At 53.2% G+C, this 20,474-nt stretch overlaps 1 protein-coding gene across 1 annotated transcript in view; it reads left to right on the top strand.

The window, feature by feature from the left end:
- Positions 1-20,203, top strand: part of SRP68 (signal recognition particle 68) — a gene marked incomplete at its 5' end in the record, with an annotated part of 29,520 nt that extends 9,317 nt beyond the window's left edge. Inside the window, 11 exons of the mRNA XM_084239432.1 lie at positions 224-333; positions 688-770; positions 1,473-1,613; positions 10,090-10,188; positions 12,271-12,335; positions 15,110-15,266; positions 15,828-15,922; positions 17,064-17,193; positions 19,005-19,080; positions 19,474-19,526; positions 19,955-20,203. Coding sequence (XP_084095558.1) covers positions 224-333; positions 688-770; positions 1,473-1,613; positions 10,090-10,188; positions 12,271-12,335; positions 15,110-15,266; positions 15,828-15,922; positions 17,064-17,193; positions 19,005-19,080; positions 19,474-19,526; positions 19,955-20,182 — 1,237 coding nt within the window. The 3' untranslated portion in view covers positions 20,183-20,203. The remainder of the gene's footprint in view (positions 1-223; positions 334-687; positions 771-1,472; positions 1,614-10,089; positions 10,189-12,270; positions 12,336-15,109; positions 15,267-15,827; positions 15,923-17,063; positions 17,194-19,004; positions 19,081-19,473; positions 19,527-19,954) is intronic.
- Between the last annotated feature and the right edge of the window lie 271 nt (positions 20,204-20,474).

The raw sequence follows: 20,474 nt of genomic DNA, 5'->3' as shown, positions 1-20,474 counted from the left end.
CAGATTCAAGCTGTAGATCAGCTAGTGGTCATTTCTGTGAAAGTTTATACAAGTTCTCTTTTTCTTCTTTTTAGAAACATTAGTTATTTCCTTTCAGCCATCAACATGCTAGTTCTGGTAGTTGGGCGTCAAAGGGCCATTGTTTTATTTTTAGTGTCTGTCTTTGTGAGTTTATTCTCATAAAATAAGGCCGCTGTGAAGCCTGGCATTTCTGTCCTCACAGGACCATCTATGAGAAGCTCGCCAGCGCGTTCACAGAAGAGCAGGCCGTGCTGTACAACCAGCGCGTAGAGGAGATCTCGCCCAACATCCGCTACTGTGCCTACAACATCGGTGGGTGACCGCCGACCGTCACACGTCGGGACTGGTGGGAGTTCATCCCGGGAGCCTGGAGGTTTTATTTAACTTCCTCCGCTTTCCCTTATGCCCTTCTGGGCCTGGATTTTAGCTGAGGGACACAGTAGAACTGTCCAAGCAGGCCCTCCTCAAAACCACTGAAAGCTGTTCCTTTGCTTCTGTCTCCATCCTGCTCCATCTTCTGTCCTGCCCCAGAGCTTTGTGAAAGGACTTGGGACTCCTCCAGCGACCTGCAGACGGGAGGAGCCCTTCTGAGTCTGAGTTGAAGCTAGCGTTCCTCAGGAGAACAGGCCAGGCCTTTGAGGAGTCTCCCTGTCTTTCTTTTTCCAGGGGACCAGTCAGCTATCAACGAACTCATGCAGATGAGACTGAGGTCAGGGGGCACCGAGGGGCTGCTAGCTGAAAAATTGGAGGTAATCTGATTTGTGTCTTTTTATGGAAAACTCTCTGGTTTGAAAAAGTCCAGTAAAAAGAAGTAATTAAAATTCTACCACCAAGGGGTAGTTGCTATTACTGTATAGTTTAGCTATACATTTTTTTAAAGATTTATTTATTTATGCATACAAGAACTGGGGTACAGGCCAGAGGTGCTGGGGGTGGGATTCACCAGAGACAGAGTAGGGAACAGAGCAGGCAGACTGACTGAAATACACTGCTGAGGGGAGCAGCAGAGAGACGGGAGAGGTCTGCTGCGCCTTGTGGGTAGCTCCCTGGCCGGGAATCGAACTTGTGCTGCCGTGGCTGCAGAGAGCTTCATAGGTTGCATCTTAACCCCTTGGGCCACCAGGGAGGCCTGAGAGTTTTATGTTTTTAAGTAAGTTTCTACTAGTTTACATTTCCGCTTGTGGTTTGTACAGCTTTGCTTTCTTCATACGCCCTTACCAAAACTTAGGAATTCTCTTGTTAACCTTTCGTTATGTCATTTTAATGTTTATATTTCAAAAGCTGAGTTATATGATCCCAAGGAGGAATTGAAATATGCCTGTGTGTATACGCTCCTCTGTGAGGGGTGACGTGCTGACTTTAGAAAGAGACCAACAATAGTTGCCACATTCTTCCTACTCTGTCACTCACATCCACACTTAAAGCTTTAACTTTTCCAAACTGCTCCCCAGGCACTGATCACTCAGACCCGAGCCAAGCAGGCAGCGACCATGAGCGAGGTGGAGTGGAGAGGGAGGACGGTCCCGGTGAAGATTGACAAAGTGAGGATCTTCTTGTTAGGACTGGCTGATAATGAAGCGGCCATTGCCCAGGTAAGGAGGTGCCTGTGCGCTCTTCTGTCTGTGTCTGAAGGTGATCCTTGTGTGTTTAAGACGCAGTGCTGGTTGGCGTTCGTTTCTGGAAAAATAAAAATTTATCTCAATGCTGTTTGGGATTTGGCAACTGTCTCAAGATGCGCCCTCTTAAATAAAGTTATTTTGAAAGCTGCGTTTATAAGTTGTGATGTTTAGAGGGCGAGGCACTGGCGGCATACAGATGGGAGCATTGAGAGGCGGGGTTCCGTTCTGCCCAGCAGGTGGTGCAGGGCCTTAATGTTCATGTTCCTCAGGCCTCTGACCTGTGCAAGCTTTCCGACCCTGCAGGGGCTGCCTCGTGTTCGAGGACCCTTTAAGGAAAGCCTCGCTAAGCCAGAATGTCTTGTTTCATGTGTGGAATAAATGTCATATTTATGCAAAGCTGTACTTTAATTGATGCTGCTAAACTGACATAATTGGTACCTATTCGTGGGCGTGAACAGCCAAATAAATCCTAAAGATGAGAGATCACCGTGATCTTGGTTTGTACAAAGTAAACAGTGACTGGGGTGCCTTGTACAGCTCCTTTTCCATACGAGGGGAGGGGCATCTCAGAAAACCAGCCAGCGCTATAGCTCTCTGGATGCCAGTGGCGTTTCACGAGACACAAGTGAGTTGTTGTGCCCTGAATAATGTGTTTACAGGGCTGCTCTGTGACGTGTGCTGCTGAGTTGTGTTAAGCATCCAGGCTTCGCAGGGACTTGTTCCACAATGGCTACTCTGGCGGGGGGACTTTTGGTAGTGGCAGTTCCTTTGTGCCTTCGTGTTGCATTTTGCCCCTCACTTCCCAGGTATTTGCCTGAAGGAGAGAAGATAAGGGAGTGAGAAGCTGGCGAAAGCTGGCCTTTCCTGAAACTGAGGGCCGAGAGGCCCTGGGAGTGCGTCGGTGCTGGGCCGAGTGGCGGGCCCGCTTCTGACGGGACTCCGTGGTGGCTGCTCAGCTCGGCTCATGCTTTTGCTTTAAAGGGGTAGATGCTGGGAGAAGAGTGTTGCTGTTCCGTGCCAGGCGTCAGTGACGGTGGGGCGGGAGAATCCGGCTAGATGGGGGGTGGGTGGAAGCCGTGGGAGCAAGTAAGCGGGAACTCCTTAAGAACGGGGCTGCAAACATAGATCAAAGCAGGAAGCTGGTATCAGGTAATTTAGAAATGTATTCATGCTTAAAGTTTAGCAGATACAAATGATGTTTTTAAAAGATCACGTCTAGTACCTCCTGCCTTGGCATTCATTGCCTTTTAGCCTTTTTCATTTTGTTAAGAGGTTTTTTTTAACGTGTTGGAATTATACTGAGATCAGATTGGCGTCCTGTTTTTATTAACATGTTGTAAGGATTTTATTTATGTCCTTACAAATCATGTCACAAATTTTTTTTTAAAAACCGGGTGCTCCCCTGGACAGGGACACTGCGGAGATGAGCGGGGGTCATGGTCCTCCTCAGTGTCCTGGACTCTGCAAAATACTTCCTGTTTGTCTCTTTAACCTCGTGGGGGGGTGGCAAGTGTGGGGGTGACTCAGTGGGGGGTGGCGAGTGTGGGGGTGACTCAGTCGTGAGTTACTGGCAGGAGCCCCGGAGACCCTGGAGCTGGCCCGGGGCCGTGCCTCTCACTAGGGAGCACCTGCCTTTGGCCGTGCCCTTTGGACTCCAGCTCAGGCCCCCCCCACCCCCCGCTGTCATGCACATCCTCCTAGAGCCATTGGGAAGGCTAGTAACATGATCGTTTTATTGGACTTTGGTGAGTAGCTGCTTGTAATTTCACTTAACAAAGTACACAAGCAGGGTCCTGGAGCCTGACAAAGACAGAATAAGCGGAGCTTTCATTAAACAGTCCTCAGCGGGAGAGTCATCTCCAGCTCGTCGGGTTAGTCGGGGAGGGGACTAATTTCCCACGTGGGAAGACACAATATCGGGGTTTTTTTATCTTAATATATAGTTCTCTTTTTACACATGGAGAAGAAAAACCTGTATCGGGAGGTCTTTTTGTCTTACTCATAAAATATTGTAGGCTAACTTAGATCATGTGAGAGCATTTCACAACTGCACTTGAAGCCATTACTTTTAAGATTGAAGGTTGGGTCTGGCTGGTGGCCTACAGGTTAAGTCTCACCGCTACGGCCTGAGTTCAATTCCCATCCAGGGAGCTGACCCACAGAACCTCTCCTGTCTCCCCGCTGCTCCCCTCAGCAGATCCTCTTGTTCTGCTCCTCACTCTGTCTTTGGTGAATCGTCTCACCCTCAGTGCCTCTGACCTACACCCCAGTTCTTCTATGCAAAAATAAATAAATAAAATCTTAAGATTGAAGGTCGGTTTCACCCATGTGATGATTAATCGAATTTTGTGTACATTTTTTAAAGTCTCGAGTTTTAATAGTCAAAGGGTTGATTTCTAGATCTTTAGCTCATAGCGCCCCCTTCTAAAGCAGTTCAAGATTGACCAAAGATTTGATAACATTGCCAAGAAACTACAGCAACATTATTCCAAACTTAAATAGATGAAAAACACAGTGACTCAGCTCAGCACACACGCTGCCATCTGTGTTGCTGCCGTCTGTGTTCCCGCCGCCTGCTCGGCGCGCGCTCGTCTCCAGGTGCAGCCTGCTTGCTGTCCCTCTTGAGCACAGGTGCTAGCAGGGGGACTCTTTAGAGGTTATTTAGTCAAAGCACTTTTTTTCTCTTATTTCAGAGGACAGCATATTGGACATTTGCGAGCTGTATAGTTTTGAAGCCCTGTGGAGGAAGGTGTGACTCTGTCTAGCCAGCTGTCTGTATTTTGATTACAATTGTAAAGTCAGTCGCCTGAAATGAGACTACCAGGTAGATCTAAATGTATATAACTTCTTTTCTGATTGAATGAAGTTATTTAATAATTTTCAATCCCAATTTAATGGAGACAATATTTATTTTAAAGCTTTTGTTATTGGGCCCTGCCCGGAAGAGTGAGGTGGCGAGAGAGCGGAAGAGCCCGCTAGCGTGGGCAGTTTCTTCAGCGCGCTCTGTTTTGTTGCGGTATTTAAGGTCCTTCCCAAGCAGGAAACAACCCTTCCGGAATCAGCTCTGCGTGTTGTTGGAGACATTTTGGAGCCCACTTTCCTCTGTCTTACATTGTCTCCATCCGTAAATTAAAAAATACGCAAGTGAGGGCCTCCCCTGGTGGCGCAGCGGTTGAGTGCTGCTGGGCTGCGAGGCTGCCCGCAGCCTCTGCAGTGCCCGTTCGATCCCCGGCCACCAGCGAGGGTCCCACACGCACACACACAAACACACAAAAATATGCAAGTGCTTCTGCACACAAGGGTGGAGCTTTCCCACTGGACGTGCTCAAGATGCCGCACGCAGGGAGGTCAGGCCCTATAGCCGAGGTGTCTGCCCGGCTGCCACGCTATCGCTGCTCGGTGTGGCTGCTCCTCGGCCAGGCGGGGACGGGAAGCCTGGCTGTGCAGGCGCGCGGACACTGCGCGGGCCTCGTCGTTCCACAGTCTCGGGGGCCTGAGCAGTGTTTGAAACCAGAGGCTGGAAGGAGCCGTGTGAGAGAGTTTCAGCTCTTTGCATCTGGAAAGATAAAGGCTGAAGGGGGGAAGAATTTGAAGCCTGTTGACACGGTGAATGACTGATTTATCGTCATTGTTGACATCCTGGAATCCGGGATAACGCCTCCTGGCTCTGCTGTCTTGTGCTTTGTATGTGCTGCTGTGTTTGATTTGTTAATGCTTCAAGAGTTTTGCATCTCTTTTCTTTTCAAGTATAATTGCCTATAATTGTATTTTTTAGGGTTTGCTATCAGGGTCAGACAGCCCTCATAGAACAAGTTTGGAGATAGTCCTTTCTCTGATTTCTGAAAGCGTATGATCGGTCAGTGTTTTTCCACTTATTTTTTAAAAAATAAATTTTTAAAAAGTGAAGTGACAGGGCCTCCCCGGTGGCGCAGCGGTTGAGCGCTGGGTTGGGAAGCTGCCCGCAGCCTCTGCGGCGCAGGTTCGATCCCTGGTTGCTCCCTGGCTACCAGAGGAGGGTCCCACATGGCGCGCAGACCTCTCCTGCCGCCCGCTGCTCCCCTTAGCAGTGGACTTCGGTCCTTCTGCCTGCTCTGCTCCCCGCTCTGGCTCTGGTGAATTCTCTCACCCTCCCGCGCTTCTGACTGTACCCAGTGCTTGTATGTATAAATAAATAAATAAATCTTAAAAAAAAAAAAAAAAAGTGAAGTGACATTAGGATCCCCCCGTCAGGCATCCCTGCCATAGCCCACCGCCATAGCCCACTGTGCTTCCTCCCCTCTTTGTCCTCACCTCTCCCCACCCGCCCCTCTTCCTTACACCTTTGCTCTCATTCACCACTGAAACCATTAGAACCAAAATTTTCTTTGCGGGAAAGTTTTTTAAATTTGTTTTTCTTTTAATCGTGTTTCTTTTTTTTTTAAGATTTTATTTATTTATACAAGAACTGGGGTACAGGTCAGAGGCGCGGGAGGGTGAGAGAATTCACTCGAGACAGAGCAGGGAGCAGAACAGGCAGACAGACAGAAGACACTGCTGAGGGGAGCAGCAGGCGAGACAGGAGAGGCCTGCCGCGCCATGTGGGATTCTTGCCGGCCAGCCAGGAATCGAACCCGGGCTGCAGAGGCTGCAGACAGCTTTGCATGTAGCTCAACCCGCTGCGTCACCGGGGAGGCCCTGTCCATTTGGATATATTTTGTTTTAAAAAAGAATTTATTAATTCCATGTAAATTACTGAATTACTGACATGTATAGTCTGTTACAATTCCTTGTTTTAGCGTTTATAGACCCTGTAGTGTTTTCTCCTGGTAAGTGCCTGGCTAAGGTGCTGGTTCTAATGAATACTATTACATGTGATTTTTAAAGGTATGACAGTGCGTTAGGCTCTCTTTTTGAGTATTAGAGGCCTTTAAATAATGTGGTAGATGTAAAAGTTGTAGCTCAAACAAAATGTGTGTTAATCCCAGGGAATCCTGGTAAGGTTTTATTTAACACTCAGAACAGTTACGTGCCTAATGTCCTGCATCACACATAAACCACATCAAGCTGGTGAGGAAAACAATTGTGTCCAAGTTTAGTTAAATCCCTAGCTGTCAGGTCTAGCACTGTAGCTGAGTAAGTCTCTGTTGAAGTGAATGAATCATGACTTATTAAATATGGACTTGCCCTTCGGCTGTCTGAGGTTAATCCCGAGAAGAACCAGTCGGCCTTGCTACCACTAGCAGAGAGAGGCTGGCTCTGACGGGCCGTGGGCTGGCGGCTTGGCCAGTGCTCACTCTGGTGGTGATGTCCTTCGTCCTGGACGCCCCAGCTGCGCCTGAGATACAGATGCAGGCTCTTCATTTCACAGTCTTCTGTCCTAACTGGTGGCTTTGGTGTCCGTCACCTTCTGGGAACTGGGACACAAGCATTTGGTAGCCCCAGGTGATTACTTGCTTGTGGGCTTTCTTACCATGTTTAAATGCTAAGGTAGCAGTTTACTGAGAAGCATAGAAGGAAGGCGTAATTCAGAGAGACTGAGGCCGAAAAGACTGGAGCTGAGGGTTAAGTAGCTGCTAGATCCTTACTTGCAAAATCCTTAGTCTCTTTAGCTAAGCTTTGAGTCTTCACATCTTTAATTATCAGTGTCTTAATTGTCTTAATTTGTCAGTGGTCGCTGTTTTGCTTTGCTGATGCGTGCCCCGCCGAGCCGTCGCCAGTACATGCAGCATGAGGTGCTGGTAGACATCAAGGGGGGACAGGTTTAAAGTGCCTGCAGCATTGATGGGTTTAATGTCTCAGGTTCTGGGCAATATTTTGGTTTTTTTTTTAAGATTTATTTATACAAGAACCGGGGTACAGGCCAGATGCGCGGGAGGGTGAGAGGATTCACCAGAGACAGAGCGGGGAGCAGAACAGGCAGACTGACAAGTTACACTGCTGAGGGGAGCAGCAGGCGAGACAGGAGAGGCCTGCCACGCCATGTGGGTTGCCCCGTGGCTGGTGGGGATCAAACCTGTGCTGCAGAGGCTGCGGACAGCTTCACAGTGCTGCGCTCAACCACCTGCGCCTCCAGGGACGACCCATTTATCCTTTTTTAAAAAACCCTGTTCCTAAGTGAGGTTTGTATCCTTTGCCAGATTTCCTTGTGTTTTCTCCTCACCCTCACTGGGGTGGGTAAGGGTTGGTTCCCATCTCCTTAGTTTTCCTAGGGGTGTGGTGGAGAATGTGGTCAGGCTAGCCTTGTTTGTCTCCTAGTCACGCCACTTTCCAGCAATTTCTGTAGACGAGTGAAAACAGCCTTGGAGCTCTGTGTTTGACATCGGGGTCTGTCCTTGGCACACACAGCGCTGGTTTCCCTGGCACCGGCCAGCCTGGAGACCTGGCATGAGGCTGTCGGCAGCACACCCCGGAGTGTGTGGCTTTCTAGCACTTGAACTAGAACACATTGATTAATTGGGACTAATGAGGAACATATTACTTCTGGGCTTAAGCTTTCGCTATGTCATCGGCACACCTGGGAGGAAGGCCCAGCCAGACCACACGTTCTTACACAGCGACTGCCGCTGTGTGGCCGAGCGCAGGTGTGACTCAGGGCCTAGTCTGGAGGCCAGCGGATAGCTGCTGGGAGTCCCCGCTGCTTGCGGAAGCCTTCAGATAGGCTCTTCCTCCGCGTGTCTTTAAGACTTTGTAGAATTCTCCGTGAACTTAGAGCTTTCTGGGAGCTGTGGAGAACTCTACGCGTGTGTGACATCTCGGTGCAGAGGGGCATGTAGTACATGATGGCGAAGAGGCTTGGTGTTCGTGTCGGCCTCCTTACAGGAAAGGCGACAGAGCCTGTGTAGCTGGTAAAACAGGGTTTGCCCTTTTCTGGCATTGCTTTCTCTGCTCCCCCAGGGCCCCCCCCCAAGTTAAAAAGGGTGTTAGTGACATCTTCGCTGGCTCACTTGGCACCACAGCTGAGGCTGGACCTCACCCTGCTGTAGCGTCGGGGTCTGCTGCGCAGGGTGGGGCTTTGCTCCCGAAACAGTGCCAAGTCTTCTTCGTCTCGCTCCAGCTCGCCCCCATCCCACAGGGCCTGTACCTGGGAAGCTTGGCCGGCGAGTTTGAGTAAATGATTATGAAGAGTCTTGTGAACTTGAAGTGCTCACAGGGCTTGTGTGGAGTGGCGTCTAGGGCGGCCCTCTCACACCTGTGCCTGTTGAAACGTTCATTGTTTAAAATGGCCAGTGCTCAGCGGCCCCCGTAGCTAGTGACCGCGGCGCGGGCCGTGCGGGTGCAGAGTTCCGTAATCGCGGGGAGCCCTGCTGGACAGCGCTGCCCTGGGCTTCGGGGAGCCGGCGGGGGCCACGTTTGCTCTGTGCAGAGTGACTGCCCCACGGTAGTGAGCCGCAGGAGAGCCCCGCGCGTGTAAGAGGAAGGCATGTTTGCTTTCTCTTGGGTCCTTCACAAGGAAGGATTTTTTCACACTGAAGACTGGGAAAAACAAGAGCTCTTATGAGAAGAAAAGGGTTTTCTTTAAGCCCCTCCCAGCAGTCTCGTAAAGTAGTGGTTAGCACTGGCTTGCTTTGGGGCTTCCTTAGAGGTCAGATGGATGTCAAGAGGCCAGTTTGGATGTTAGTTTCAGTGGAAAGTCAAACAGAATAATGGAATGTTGCTGCCTCACTGTCACATTGGGCCTGCCCGTAACTCCGGTTCCTCTCCCCTCTGCCTCTCGTCTGTCCCTCCTGCTCCGTCAGATTCTTTGGCGTGATAATGCGGTTTGGCAGGTATTCAGCTCATGAATCACGTTTTCCCTTATCCCAGGCGGCGAGCAGGGGGCGACGCCCTGTTCTCTTGCAGAGGCCGTCGAGTGCTTGCCAACCTGGTCTCCCCTAAAATGTTCTCAGCCTCACGGGCTCTCTGAGCGCAGAGGTTCCATGGTGAGAGGAACCTCGTCTGATGACGGTTTTGATGGGGACTGATTAGCACTGTTACTCTCACGCTTGGGCCTGAAAGAACCCAGCCTTCATGTGTCTCGGGTGACACGTGGGAAGGCGACTCTGCTGGCTTACAGGACCGTGTTGGCGGTTCAGTTTGGAGAGGAGAAGGAAGGAAACTTCGGATGTGAGGTAGCAGCGCCCCAAGCTCCGTCAGGGGATGCCAGAGCAGAGGTAGAGTAGAAAGTTCTACAATAGGAAAAAATGTTAAGCATCTGTTGCTTCACACAGTCTCAGATCAGTGACGGGTCGCTCCCGCGGTGTGTTCACTTCTGCTTCCCCCTTCCCTGTGACTACAGCTGTCAGAACACGCTTGCGTGGTGGAGAATGGGTACTGACGTGAGCTCTGAGTTGGGGTGCCTTTGGCTGGATGCGTGTGTTCATGTGTAATAAGGGGAGGTGAGTGCTTGCAGGCACAGAGGAGGCACCTCTGTGCCTCCTCCCTCCAGCATATGGCTCACTCAGAAGAAACTTCCTCCATCTGACCCCTGTAGGCCGAAAGTGAAGAGACCAAGGAGCGTCTGTTCGAGTCCATGCTCAGCGAGTGTCGGGACGCTCTCCAGGCCGTGCGGGAAGAGCTCAAGCCTGACCAGGTAGGCTGCAGCCGCGCCGAGACTCCTGCTCTGAACAGGGGTCCTGAGTGCGTGTCGTTCGCCGGGGTCCACGGTCCTAGCGCCGTGACTCCTGCCCTGTTTCGTTTTCCAATGTGGGCTCCATCGGGTTGAGAGAGTCTTTGCCTGCCCCGTTCCTCCTGATGATTTCACGTGCTGCGTGTTAAGCCTTTGGGCCCAGCTCACCTGCAGGCGACGTCTCCAGTGCTCTTCCCCGTGGCGGCACCCAGGCTCATCCCGGCGTCTGGGCGGAGAGCCTCAGAGCCATTGGTGTTTCTTCCCATTCACAAAACCCTGCTTATTCTCCTTTGGTAGCGCCTCTCTCCAACTGTCAGCCTGCCTGTTTTCCCAGCAGCCTTTATCTCACGTCAAGACGTCAGCGGCCTCTTGGTCGCTCTCCTGCCTTGGAGTCAGCCGCCTCTCCAGGCCTTTCTTGGGAGACGCACAAGTTGAATCTCCTCAGGTCCATCTCGTGTGGGTCTGGAGCAGTGGTCGCCGAGCGCCCACAGTAGGGCGCCCCCGTAAATACAGGGGAGCTTGCACCTCTGATGTACTTGTTTGCAAATGGTGTTCCCTGTTTCTCATCTGATTTATAATCTAGAAAGTGCATTAAAACCAAGGTGTTAGAGCTGAGGTGGACGGAAGCAGAGGCACTCGTGGCCCCTCGCTCTCGGGGGCTCAGAGCGCAGGCGCACGGGTCAGCCCTGAGCTGCTCCACACACTCCAGCCTTGTGTCACCGTGTGGGCCTTCCCCAGCTCGCCGCACGCCTCGCGCTGGCCTCCACCCCGCGCACCTGCCTCATCTCTCCTCCCCCTTTTCACCCATTCAAACTCCACCCGTTCGCCAGGTCCAGCTCAGGGCTGGCCGCCTCCGAGGAGCCCACCCCAGGGCCTTGCCCTCAGAGCCCTTGCCCCGCTGTCTGGGTACCCGGCGCCGCAGCGGTGATTTTTGTTTGATAATCAGGTGTTTATTTTTCAGTTCCCTTAGTCATACTCATCTCTAGGTTGTAAACGCTGTGTGCTTTTCCAGCATCTGCCCTCCTGCCTGGAGATTAACATGCGCAGGAAATGCTCGTTGAGCGCTGGTCGCGGTTTCCTTCTCCCGTTAAGCAGCCCTTGTGGACTGCGCGTTCCCTCACCCGCCCCGGGGCCCCGCGGAGCCCAGCCTCCTCCTTGACTCTCAGCGCCTGGGGGCCCCGCACGCCAAATGCAGCGAACGGATTGATGCCGGGGCCTTTCGGCTCCACTTCCCACCGTAGCATTGCACAGAATGCATGGCTTGAACCAGCACAGAGAGGTTCTCCTTCCGTTCTTGGGAGTGGCGCTCATCAGATGGGCTTGCTGGCCAGTGTCCTTTTGGAAGCTTTGGAGGAGAAGCATGTCCATTGTTCCAGAGAACAATCTTCCAGCTTTGGGAGGCATCTGCACCCCTGGTCTTGTGAGCCCTTCCCCCATCTTCAAAGCCAGCAGCACAGTGGCTCTCCTGTCTGACCTCTGCGCCGGTCCCTCTGTCTCTGTGTTGCTGGCCCTCCTGCCTCCCTCTCGAAAGGGGCTGCGGTTCCTTTTTCACACACGTGGCTAAGCCAGGCTAATCAGAGACCGTTACTGTGTCCCGTCTGCCAGGTCTCGGGTACCGTGAAAGGGGACATATGGGCAGCTTCCGGGCTTAGATGTGGACTGGACAGCCGGCCACGAAGCAAGAGCTGACAGCACAAGGCCTTGAACTTGGGTCTAAGGCCCAGCCCCTAACGTGGGGCCGTGGGCTGTGGTTGTCTCGGAGTGCTTCCGGTCTGGACGCTGGCCCAGGGGCAAGCCTGGCTGGCTGTGTTCTCTTATTTTTAGTCTGAATTCTGAATTGTCTTATTTTTAAGTCTGGTTTTTATTGCCGTGGCAGCTGAGTGACCCCTCTTTCTAGAATATGTCCAGTAGATGTTGGCTCTTCGAGGAGCCCTGACTGTCGAGTCTGCACCTGTGTTCCAGGGCACTTTGGGGACCACTGAATGAGGTGGCCAGCGCCAGGCCTGGGCTCAACTGTACTCGCTTTACCTTTTCCACTTTCTGCAGAAACAGAGAGATTACACCCTCGATGGAGAGTCGGGGAAGGTGTCCAATCTTCAGTACCTGCACAGGTAAGCGTTGTGGGTCTTCATATTTTTAACATTGAAATATATCATTGGAACAAAATGTGTTGGTGTAAATTTTAATTTACAATTTAATATAAATAATCATCATGCATCCATCTGCACTTGATCTTAGCCAAAAGGCCGAGAAGCGATCATCATGCATCCATCTGTATATATTTATCATGTAAGGATATGTATATATATTGCATTGTATATTATAAAATTAAATTTTTTTAACTGTTTAAGAACTCGAGTATGACCGGTGACTTTGGGGCTCCCTGTAGACTCATTCTCCCCCTCTTTAGAGCTGTCCCTTCTCCTCCCCCATCAGGCTCCTCGGGGGATTCTGTGTTCTGAAGGTTCTGCGTTGTTCCTTTCCCATTTAGGTTTAATTCTGCTTAGAGTTTATCTGGCTGAGGCCGGGTCCTGCCCTGCCTTCTCGCTGCAGCACGGGCTGTCGGTGCAGGCGCTGGCCCCCGTCCTCCCGCATCCCGGTCTGTCTCTGCCTGCTCTTTTCCCGGGCTCTGCTCTGCTCATGTGTCCTCCGCATTTATAGCAGGACAGTGAATTACTGGGACTTGGTAATAAGTCTTGCTGTTCGGTAGTGCAAGTTCCTCCCAGATTTCCCTCAGGCACATCTCGGCTGCTTCTGTGCCTTGGCTCTTTCATGTGCCTCTTAAAATCGCCTTGTCAAGTGCAATTTTTTTTTTTAAGGTAGAGAACTTTGTTTCATAGAAGAAAGGAGGGAAAGTGGACTTCTGGAGAGAAATAGATTACCTGGGAAAACACTCCCTTTCATGGAGTCCTCTGCTCTATGTCCCTTAAGTTCTTCTGTCACTGCTTGTCACTTTTTAGTGAACCTGGGCAATATTTTTAGCCAGCCCCCACCCTCCCCCTTTTAAAAGAGAAACAAAACCACAAAAACTCCTTTCTGAGGGAATCTGTTACTACGTGAATATCACATTGACTCCCAAAGGACGCGTGCCTGAAATGGGAGCAGGAGGCCCTTGGTTGTCCTCTAGTTTGGCAGCCCCTTGGACAGGAGGCTCCCAGAGGTGAAGGTCCATGTCTGTCTCTGGCAGCCGCAGGATCAGAGTCGAGAGGATCAGCTTCCTGACCCTGCAAAGGCCCCCGGAACTTGAGCTCGGTTGGGAAACTTCCAGACTATGAAGCGCCTCGCCCCGCAGTCCATTGTCCCCCCCCCCTCAGCTCCATCTAGTATCAGGATCTGGTTTCACAGGATTGGGGAGGCCTTTGACCTTGTGGATAAAGCGACAGCAGGAACAGGCAGCCCTTGCATTTCATATGGCCCACGCGCACGGCTCGATGCCCGCCCGCCTCATGGGTAGCGGCTGAGGTGTTTGAGTCAGATGCTTCTGCGAAGCTTTAGGAAAAGCTGCCTCCCATTCCTTGGAAGCGCTGCCAGTGGTCAGCTCCTTGTCTCTAAGTGACGTGCGTGATGCCTCTTGGGGTTTGGATAGAAGCCTTTGGTTCCACTATCCCCCTAGCGCTTCCCCTCCCCTCTCCCACGCTGCACCCTGACCTCCTTCGCCCCATTCCACTCTTCTGTAGGCGGTCTTGTTTATGAGAGCATTTTGATTTTTAAGGGCTTATCTGTGTTCTTTCAATATTGCTTTTAAAATATAGTCTCTCGTTCTAATATCCTCCCTTCTGGGTTATTAATAGTGGTTTCTGGGCCTCCCCTGATGGCTCAGCAGTTGAGCGCTGGGTTGCAAAGCTGCCTGCAGCCTCTGCAGCGCTGGTTTGATCCCTGGCCACCTGCAAGGGTCCCACGTGGCAGGCAGACCTCTCCTGCTGTGCCCGCTGCACCCCTCAGCAGTGTGTTTCATCAGTCTGCCTGCTCTGCTTCCTGCTCTGGCTCTGGTGAATTCTCTCACCCTCCTGCGCTTCTGACTATACCCAGTGCTTATAGAATAAATAAATCAATCTTTATTTAAAAAAAAAAAAAATAGTGGTTTTCCTGAAGTTTACCTCTCCCTACAAAGCCTGGTTCTTCCAGACAGTGCCCCCTCCCTTCCACCCCATATTTGCTGGAGGTCTTCCTCAGGTCTCTGGTGCGGCCTGTGTGCTGGCAGCTCACACGTACACGTGGCTCTCAGCTGAGGGCTTCACTGGAGGTGCCCTTTAGCGCTGCCCTTCTCCCGAGGGCCCTTTTCTTAGGCTGGTCAGACCCCGAAATACTCCAGGCTGCCCTTGATCTTGAAGCTGAGTAGGACTAGGAGGCTGGGTGGTCAGCACACTGACCATCACTGTCCCTTAATCCTCTATGTCCATTATGGAACCCTCACCCCGTGGAGCCTTCCCACCACTCTGTACCCATGCCAGGAGATGCCCACAGACCTCTACCGAACTCAACAAGACTTCTTGGGACCAAATTGCCCCTTAGCAGACATTTATATGGTCACCATGTTTTCATCCCACACTCAGCCCTGTTCCTGGACTGGCTGCCGTCCAGGGTCACCTCACCCAGCAGTGCCTCTGAACTAGTAGCTGTGGGGCTTTTTAAAAAAGATACAAAGGATATAGTCCAAACTAAAGTCAGTTTCTGCCAGAAGATCTCATACTGGTCCCCTGCAAATTTGCCACTGAACAGCAGCCAGATCTGAGAGCCCCTCAGGCTTGAGGCCCAGACCAGATGGCCCTGAAGTGTGACACACGCTCACCCCCAAACTTCCCCTTGTCAGTCCCGACTGTGGCCCCTGCTTGTCCCAGAACGTCCATTTCCCCGAGCGTAACCTGAACTGACACCTGCCTTCCAGCTACCTGACCTACATCAAGCTGTCCACAGCGATTAAGCGAAATGAGAGCATGGCGAAGGGCCTGCAGAAGGCTCTGCTGCAGCAGCAGCCAGAAGATGACAGCAAGCGCTCGCCACGGCCCCAGGACCTGATCCGGCTCTACGACATCATTCTGCAGGTGACACTGGGGCCCGGGGAGAGCCCTAAAATGATGTACTGCTCTAGAGCGAAGGAATGTGACTCCAGGAGGTGCTTGGCACTAGGCACAAGACAGTGCTTTTGTACTATGCCATTGTCCTGTGCCAGCTGAGCTGTCTGGGCCCCAATGGTCAGACCTACTGTGTGCAGAGACAGCACCCACGGGGTTCACTGAGCACTTCAATCCTGGGGAGTGGCCTGAGGCTGCACTGTCCGGGCCCGTGGGGGGTTTTCAGTGAGTGAGACGTGTGCACATCAAGCAGGTAACCTGTCGGGGCCAGAGGAGTGGGCCACTCTAGAGCGACGTCCCAAGCCAGAGAGGTCCCCCATGGCAGTGATGGCCCAAGAAATCTCTGCAGGACATAAGATGTTATGTAAAGGGCTGCTTGACCTTCTTTATCAGAGAAGAAGGGGTAGTGGTGACACCGGTGTGGCTGCTGCCAAGATGGTTCCCCACTGAGGCACAGACTCACTCCCCCCGTGTGTCCCTGTAAGATCTGTCAGAAACTGTCCGCCTCTCATGAGTCGTCTCCTTGTGCAGAATCTGGTTGAACTGCGCCAGCTTCCTGGCTTAGAGGAGGACAGAGCCTTCCAGAAGGAGATAGGCCTCAAGACCCTGGTGTACAAGGCTTACAGGTAAGGACCCGAGGCGCCACCCGCCCAGTGTGTCTGTCCCTTCCCTGGAAGAGGTGGTGGCTGCTTGTTCCCTTGCCTTCAGAGGAGAGCAGTCAGCCCGCATGTTGGTGAGCTCTGCTGCAGATGGTGGCTGTGAGTTGCCGTGTGCCGCACTGATCCCCCGGGCAGGGCTGGGAGCACACATATCAGGGGTCTCCTCCCTTGCCCAGGGGGATGGCCAGATGCTGGAGAGGGCATTGCTCACAGAAGCAGTGCCGCCTCTGGAGACCCAGATTGAGTCTGGAGGAAGCTGGCTGGCCTTTAGCTCTGTGTTTGAATGAATCGTGTGGCAGATGGGGCTCTTGCACAAGGGGGTCTGGGAGGATGAAGGTCTAGCACATGGGGGTCTGGGAGGACGGGGGTCTAGCAGCTGGCCAGGCAGAGCCATGAGTGCTCTCTGCTCCGTTTTCTGGCCACCTTGTGCTCCTGAGCTCTCCAGGCGCCCCGTCTGTGCTGTCTGCACCCTTGGCTCCTATGGGCCCCTCTGTCCTGTCGGGCATGTGCTACTCATGCTGTGTCGACCTCATGGAGTTATTTCTGTTAGGAAGAGGTTTCTTAGATTTGGTTATTCAGGAAAAGCAAAAGACGAGAGGTCTGTGTTGGCTTCCCCGGTCACCAGTCTCGCCAGAAGCCTGCGGGTTAGCCTGCGAGTCTGGACACCATGTTGGGCCTCTCGCAGCCATCCTGAGCAGAGAAACCTGTTTCCAAATTTGAAATTTCACCTGAGAAATAAGTCAGAAAAAGAAAAATACCGGATGGTCTCACTCATAGCAGGAATTTAGAAAACCTAGATAAGAGACCAGGAAAAAGACTAATCAATACGAAGTAAAAATCAAAATCAACAAGCAACTATAAACCAGAGACACACTACGGGGGTGGGGGGGGCGGGGAAAGGAAGGACTAGGGTCAAAATAAGGGGGGGGGGTGCAATTGTATGGGGAATATAACCAAAATGAAGATGCATACATTGTGCAAAGATGAAAAAAGATGTAAGAATTATATAAAATAAAATATTTAATTTAAAAATAATAATAAATAAAATTTCGCCTGAACCGCAAGGAAGTTGGTCTTTGGTAGCTGTTGCTCTTTCCCTTCCCGTCAGGTGTTTCTTCATCGCGCAGTCCTACGTGCTGGTGAAGAAGTGGAGCGAAGCCCTTGTCCTGTATGACCGAGTCCTGAAATACGCCAATGAAGTCAGTGCCGATGCTGGAGCCTTCAAGAACAGCCTGAAGGTGAGTCGTTGGCCTCTCCTTGTTCAGGCTGCAGAGCTGTGGTTTGAGACTCCACGGAGACCGCGGCTTCTCGAGCTGCTCCTTCGCTTGCCGGAGGGACATGGTGCGTCCCTGAGGCCTGGGCCGAGCCTGCGGCACCCGAGGGGCATGCCAGGTTTTGGCACGAAGCAGGAAAGCCATTCTGCTGAGTTAGGAACCTGAAGGCCTCTTTGCACATTTGGCTGCATGTTAGAATCACCCGCGAAGATTTTGAAAAAAAGGGTATCTGGGTCCCACCTCCAGAGCCCCCGGTTCTTTTTTTTTTTTTTTTTTTTTTTTTAAAGATTTATTTATTTATTTATACAAGCACTGGGTACAGTCAGAAGCGCGGGAGGGTGAGAGAATTCACCAGAGCCAGAGCGGGGAGCAGAGCAGGCAGAAGGACCGAAGGACACTGCTGAGGGGAGCAGCGGGCGGCAGGAGAGGTCTGCGCGCCATGTGGGACCCTCCTCCGGTGGCCGGGGAGCAGCCGGGGATCGAACCGGCGCTGCAGAGGCTTCGGGCAGCTTCGCAACCCAGCGCTCAACTGCTGCGCCACCGGGGAGGCCCCAGAGCCCCCGGTTCTACATGGTGTAGCTTCTAGTTTTAGTCTGGGGTTGAACCCTCACGGGTTCAAATATGCAGCCAAGTTGTGACCCACTGCCCAAGCCTTTCCACACAAGTGTGCACCCCGCAGAGGCCGCATATGGGGGTGGCTAGAAGTGCAGGCGCTCATGCCTCTCCCCAGGCCGCTGGTTCAAATCTGCATTGTAACAAGGCTCGCAGGCGGCTTGGGGACTCTCGAAGCTTCCTGCTGCTCTAGAGCGCTCTCCCGCGTCTCCCACTCTCCGCGTCTCTCCATGTCACAGACAGCGGAGACTCTAGCTGTACACCAGTGAACAGCTGTGATGTGGAGGGTTCTCAGGTGCTGGCACCTAAGGGGTATTTAGGAGTGCGGTGGTCAGGCAAGTCAGCTCAGGTTCCCGTTGCTGCCGTGAGCCAGCTCTGGGAGCTGCTGCCCTTAGGGCTGTCGCTGTTGGCTGTGGACAGTGCTGGCCAGGGTGGGCGTGGTGGGTGGGCGAGCCTGCTCAGGGAGCTTGCAGCTTTCCCAGCCACAGGACTCGTGTCCAAGCCCATCTCTGAAACACAAAAGAAGGAAGCGCGTCCTCAAGCAAAGACAGCGATGGGAAGGCCTGGATGGGTGTGGGCAGAGGGTGGGGTGACCATTGGGGATCAGCACTCTCAGCAGAGAAGAAAGGCGTGGTGCCTAACGTGCCAGGTGGCTTGGGGGAGAGGTGTCAGAACAGAGGCGTGAGAGTCCAGCAGCATCCAGACCTCACCAGGTTATTCCAGATGTTGCCACAGAGGAGACTGAGGCGGGAGGATGGCAGTGCCCTCGGGGGACACCCTGCGTGAGGGCCCTGGAGCCGGTGGCCTGCTCCCGACTGCCGCCTCTGCTGCTGCGGGGAGGGTCAGGCACAAGCTAACTGCATTTTTGTCTCCTCTGCAAGTGGGAGTTCAAACTGCCCGGGAGTGACTGTGACGATGAGTTAGCCATGCCCGGCACGCGGGACGTTGCCTCTAAGTCACGTTCGTGGTCGTCGTCGTCGTTCCCAGGCACTGTTACTTCCGTTGCAGCTAGTTTTTTGGGTTTTGCTTTTCAGGAGGGCAGAGTGTTCAAGAAGTCCGCAGTGCTGTGAACACGCTGGTGGGGTGGCTTGGCTCCGTGGGCTGGAGCGCCGAGCGTCCCTGGCCGGCCTGTTCGCAAGCGCATGTTTTCTGAATCATTGCAGGACCTGCCTGACGTGCAGGAGCTCATCACGCAAGTGAGGTCGGAGAAGTGCTCCCTGCAGGCGGCCGCCATCTTGGGTGAGCCCCTCCCCTCTCAGCCGCCTTCCTCTTCCCTCCTACCCCTGTGCTCCAGTTGAAGGGGAAAGGGGTTGTCTCGGTTACTCTGTCAGGTTCTGATTTGTTCCTGCCATATCAAGCATCAGGTTGTACGAAAGACCTGAGGGAAACGCTGTCCCTGTCCTCCTCCCTGGTGGTGTCTCCCGCTGTCTCCCTCAGCTGGGCTGACAGCGTGGGTTCTGGGGTTGCGTATCTGTTTGTCTGCGCTGCTACTCAGCAGAAGTTGGGCCCACGCGAGCCCCACATGCGGGCCACGCTTGCTCTCTGGATTTAGGGCTGACAGGTGTGTTGAGCGCCCCTTGTGACTGTAGCGTTTAAGTCCCTGTTCTGACCGAATCGCGGTGGAACTTTCAGATACAAGTGACTCCCATCAAACAGAGATCTCCTCCCAAGTCAAGGACAACAAGGTGAGTCTGGGCTCTGACTTCGGGGAACCCAGGGCTGGGCCTCCGCGCTCACTGTGGAGCAGAAGCCCTCGGCTCTGAGGCGGTGCCTCGTTGTCTTCTTTCATTTTACTCGGAGGCTGGCGGCTGCCTGTGGGAGGGCGTGGGCTGCGGTCCACGTGGTCCCGGCAGGGCTGAGGAGCCTGCGGTGACAGGCGGCACCTCTGTCCCGGACCTCTGTCTTGAGCGTCCAGCGGGCTGCCCCCAACCCCAGCCCCTCGTCCTCTCCCAGGCCTCAGTCTCAGCTGTAGAGTGGGCACGCGGGAGCGCATTTACACGCACGCATTTGGTCAGTGAGCGCGCGGGAGTCCTGAGCTGGGCGATCTCGCTTAGAGCCACGTCCCGCCCCTCGCCTGTGACTGACAGATTCTTCCCTTTGATTTGACCTCCAGCCTCTGGTCGAACGGTTTGAGACTTTCTGCCTGGACCCTTCCCTCGTGACCAAGCAGGCCAGCCTGGTGCACTTCCCCCCGGGATTCCAGCCGGTCCCTTGCAAGCCCCTGTTCTTCGACCTGGCCCTCAACCACGTGGCTTTCCCTCCCCTCGAGGACAAGCTGGAGCAGAAGACCAAGAGCGGCCTCACTGGGTACATCAAAGGCATCTTTGGATTCAGGAGTTAACCGGCTCCACCTTGGGGGCCGGGGGAGTTACTGACTCTTCTGTGTTGTGAGAAAACGCCGGCAAGTTCCGTGACATTAAATCCAGGTCTGCACTGGCCCGGGGCGGGCATGTACCCGCTGGGCCCGCGTCCCCCGTCCGTGACTGTGCACTTACGTCCCAGCCAGTGTGCTCGCGGGCCCGCTTGTCCTCTGCCCAGGGATGGGGCCCCTCTCCCACCTCCCGGGCGAGGGGCTGCCACGCCTGGGCCTGTGGAGCCGGGGCTGTAACCTTCGGTCAGTAGAGTGTTCAAGG

The sequence above is a fragment of the Talpa europaea genome (genome assembly GCF_964194135.1).
Source record: "Talpa europaea genome assembly, chromosome: 7".
Taxonomy (NCBI): Eukaryota; Metazoa; Chordata; class Mammalia; order Eulipotyphla; family Talpidae; genus Talpa; species Talpa europaea.
The sequence above is the reverse complement of the archived record's forward strand: the minus strand, read 5'-3'. Positions and strand labels throughout refer to the sequence as shown.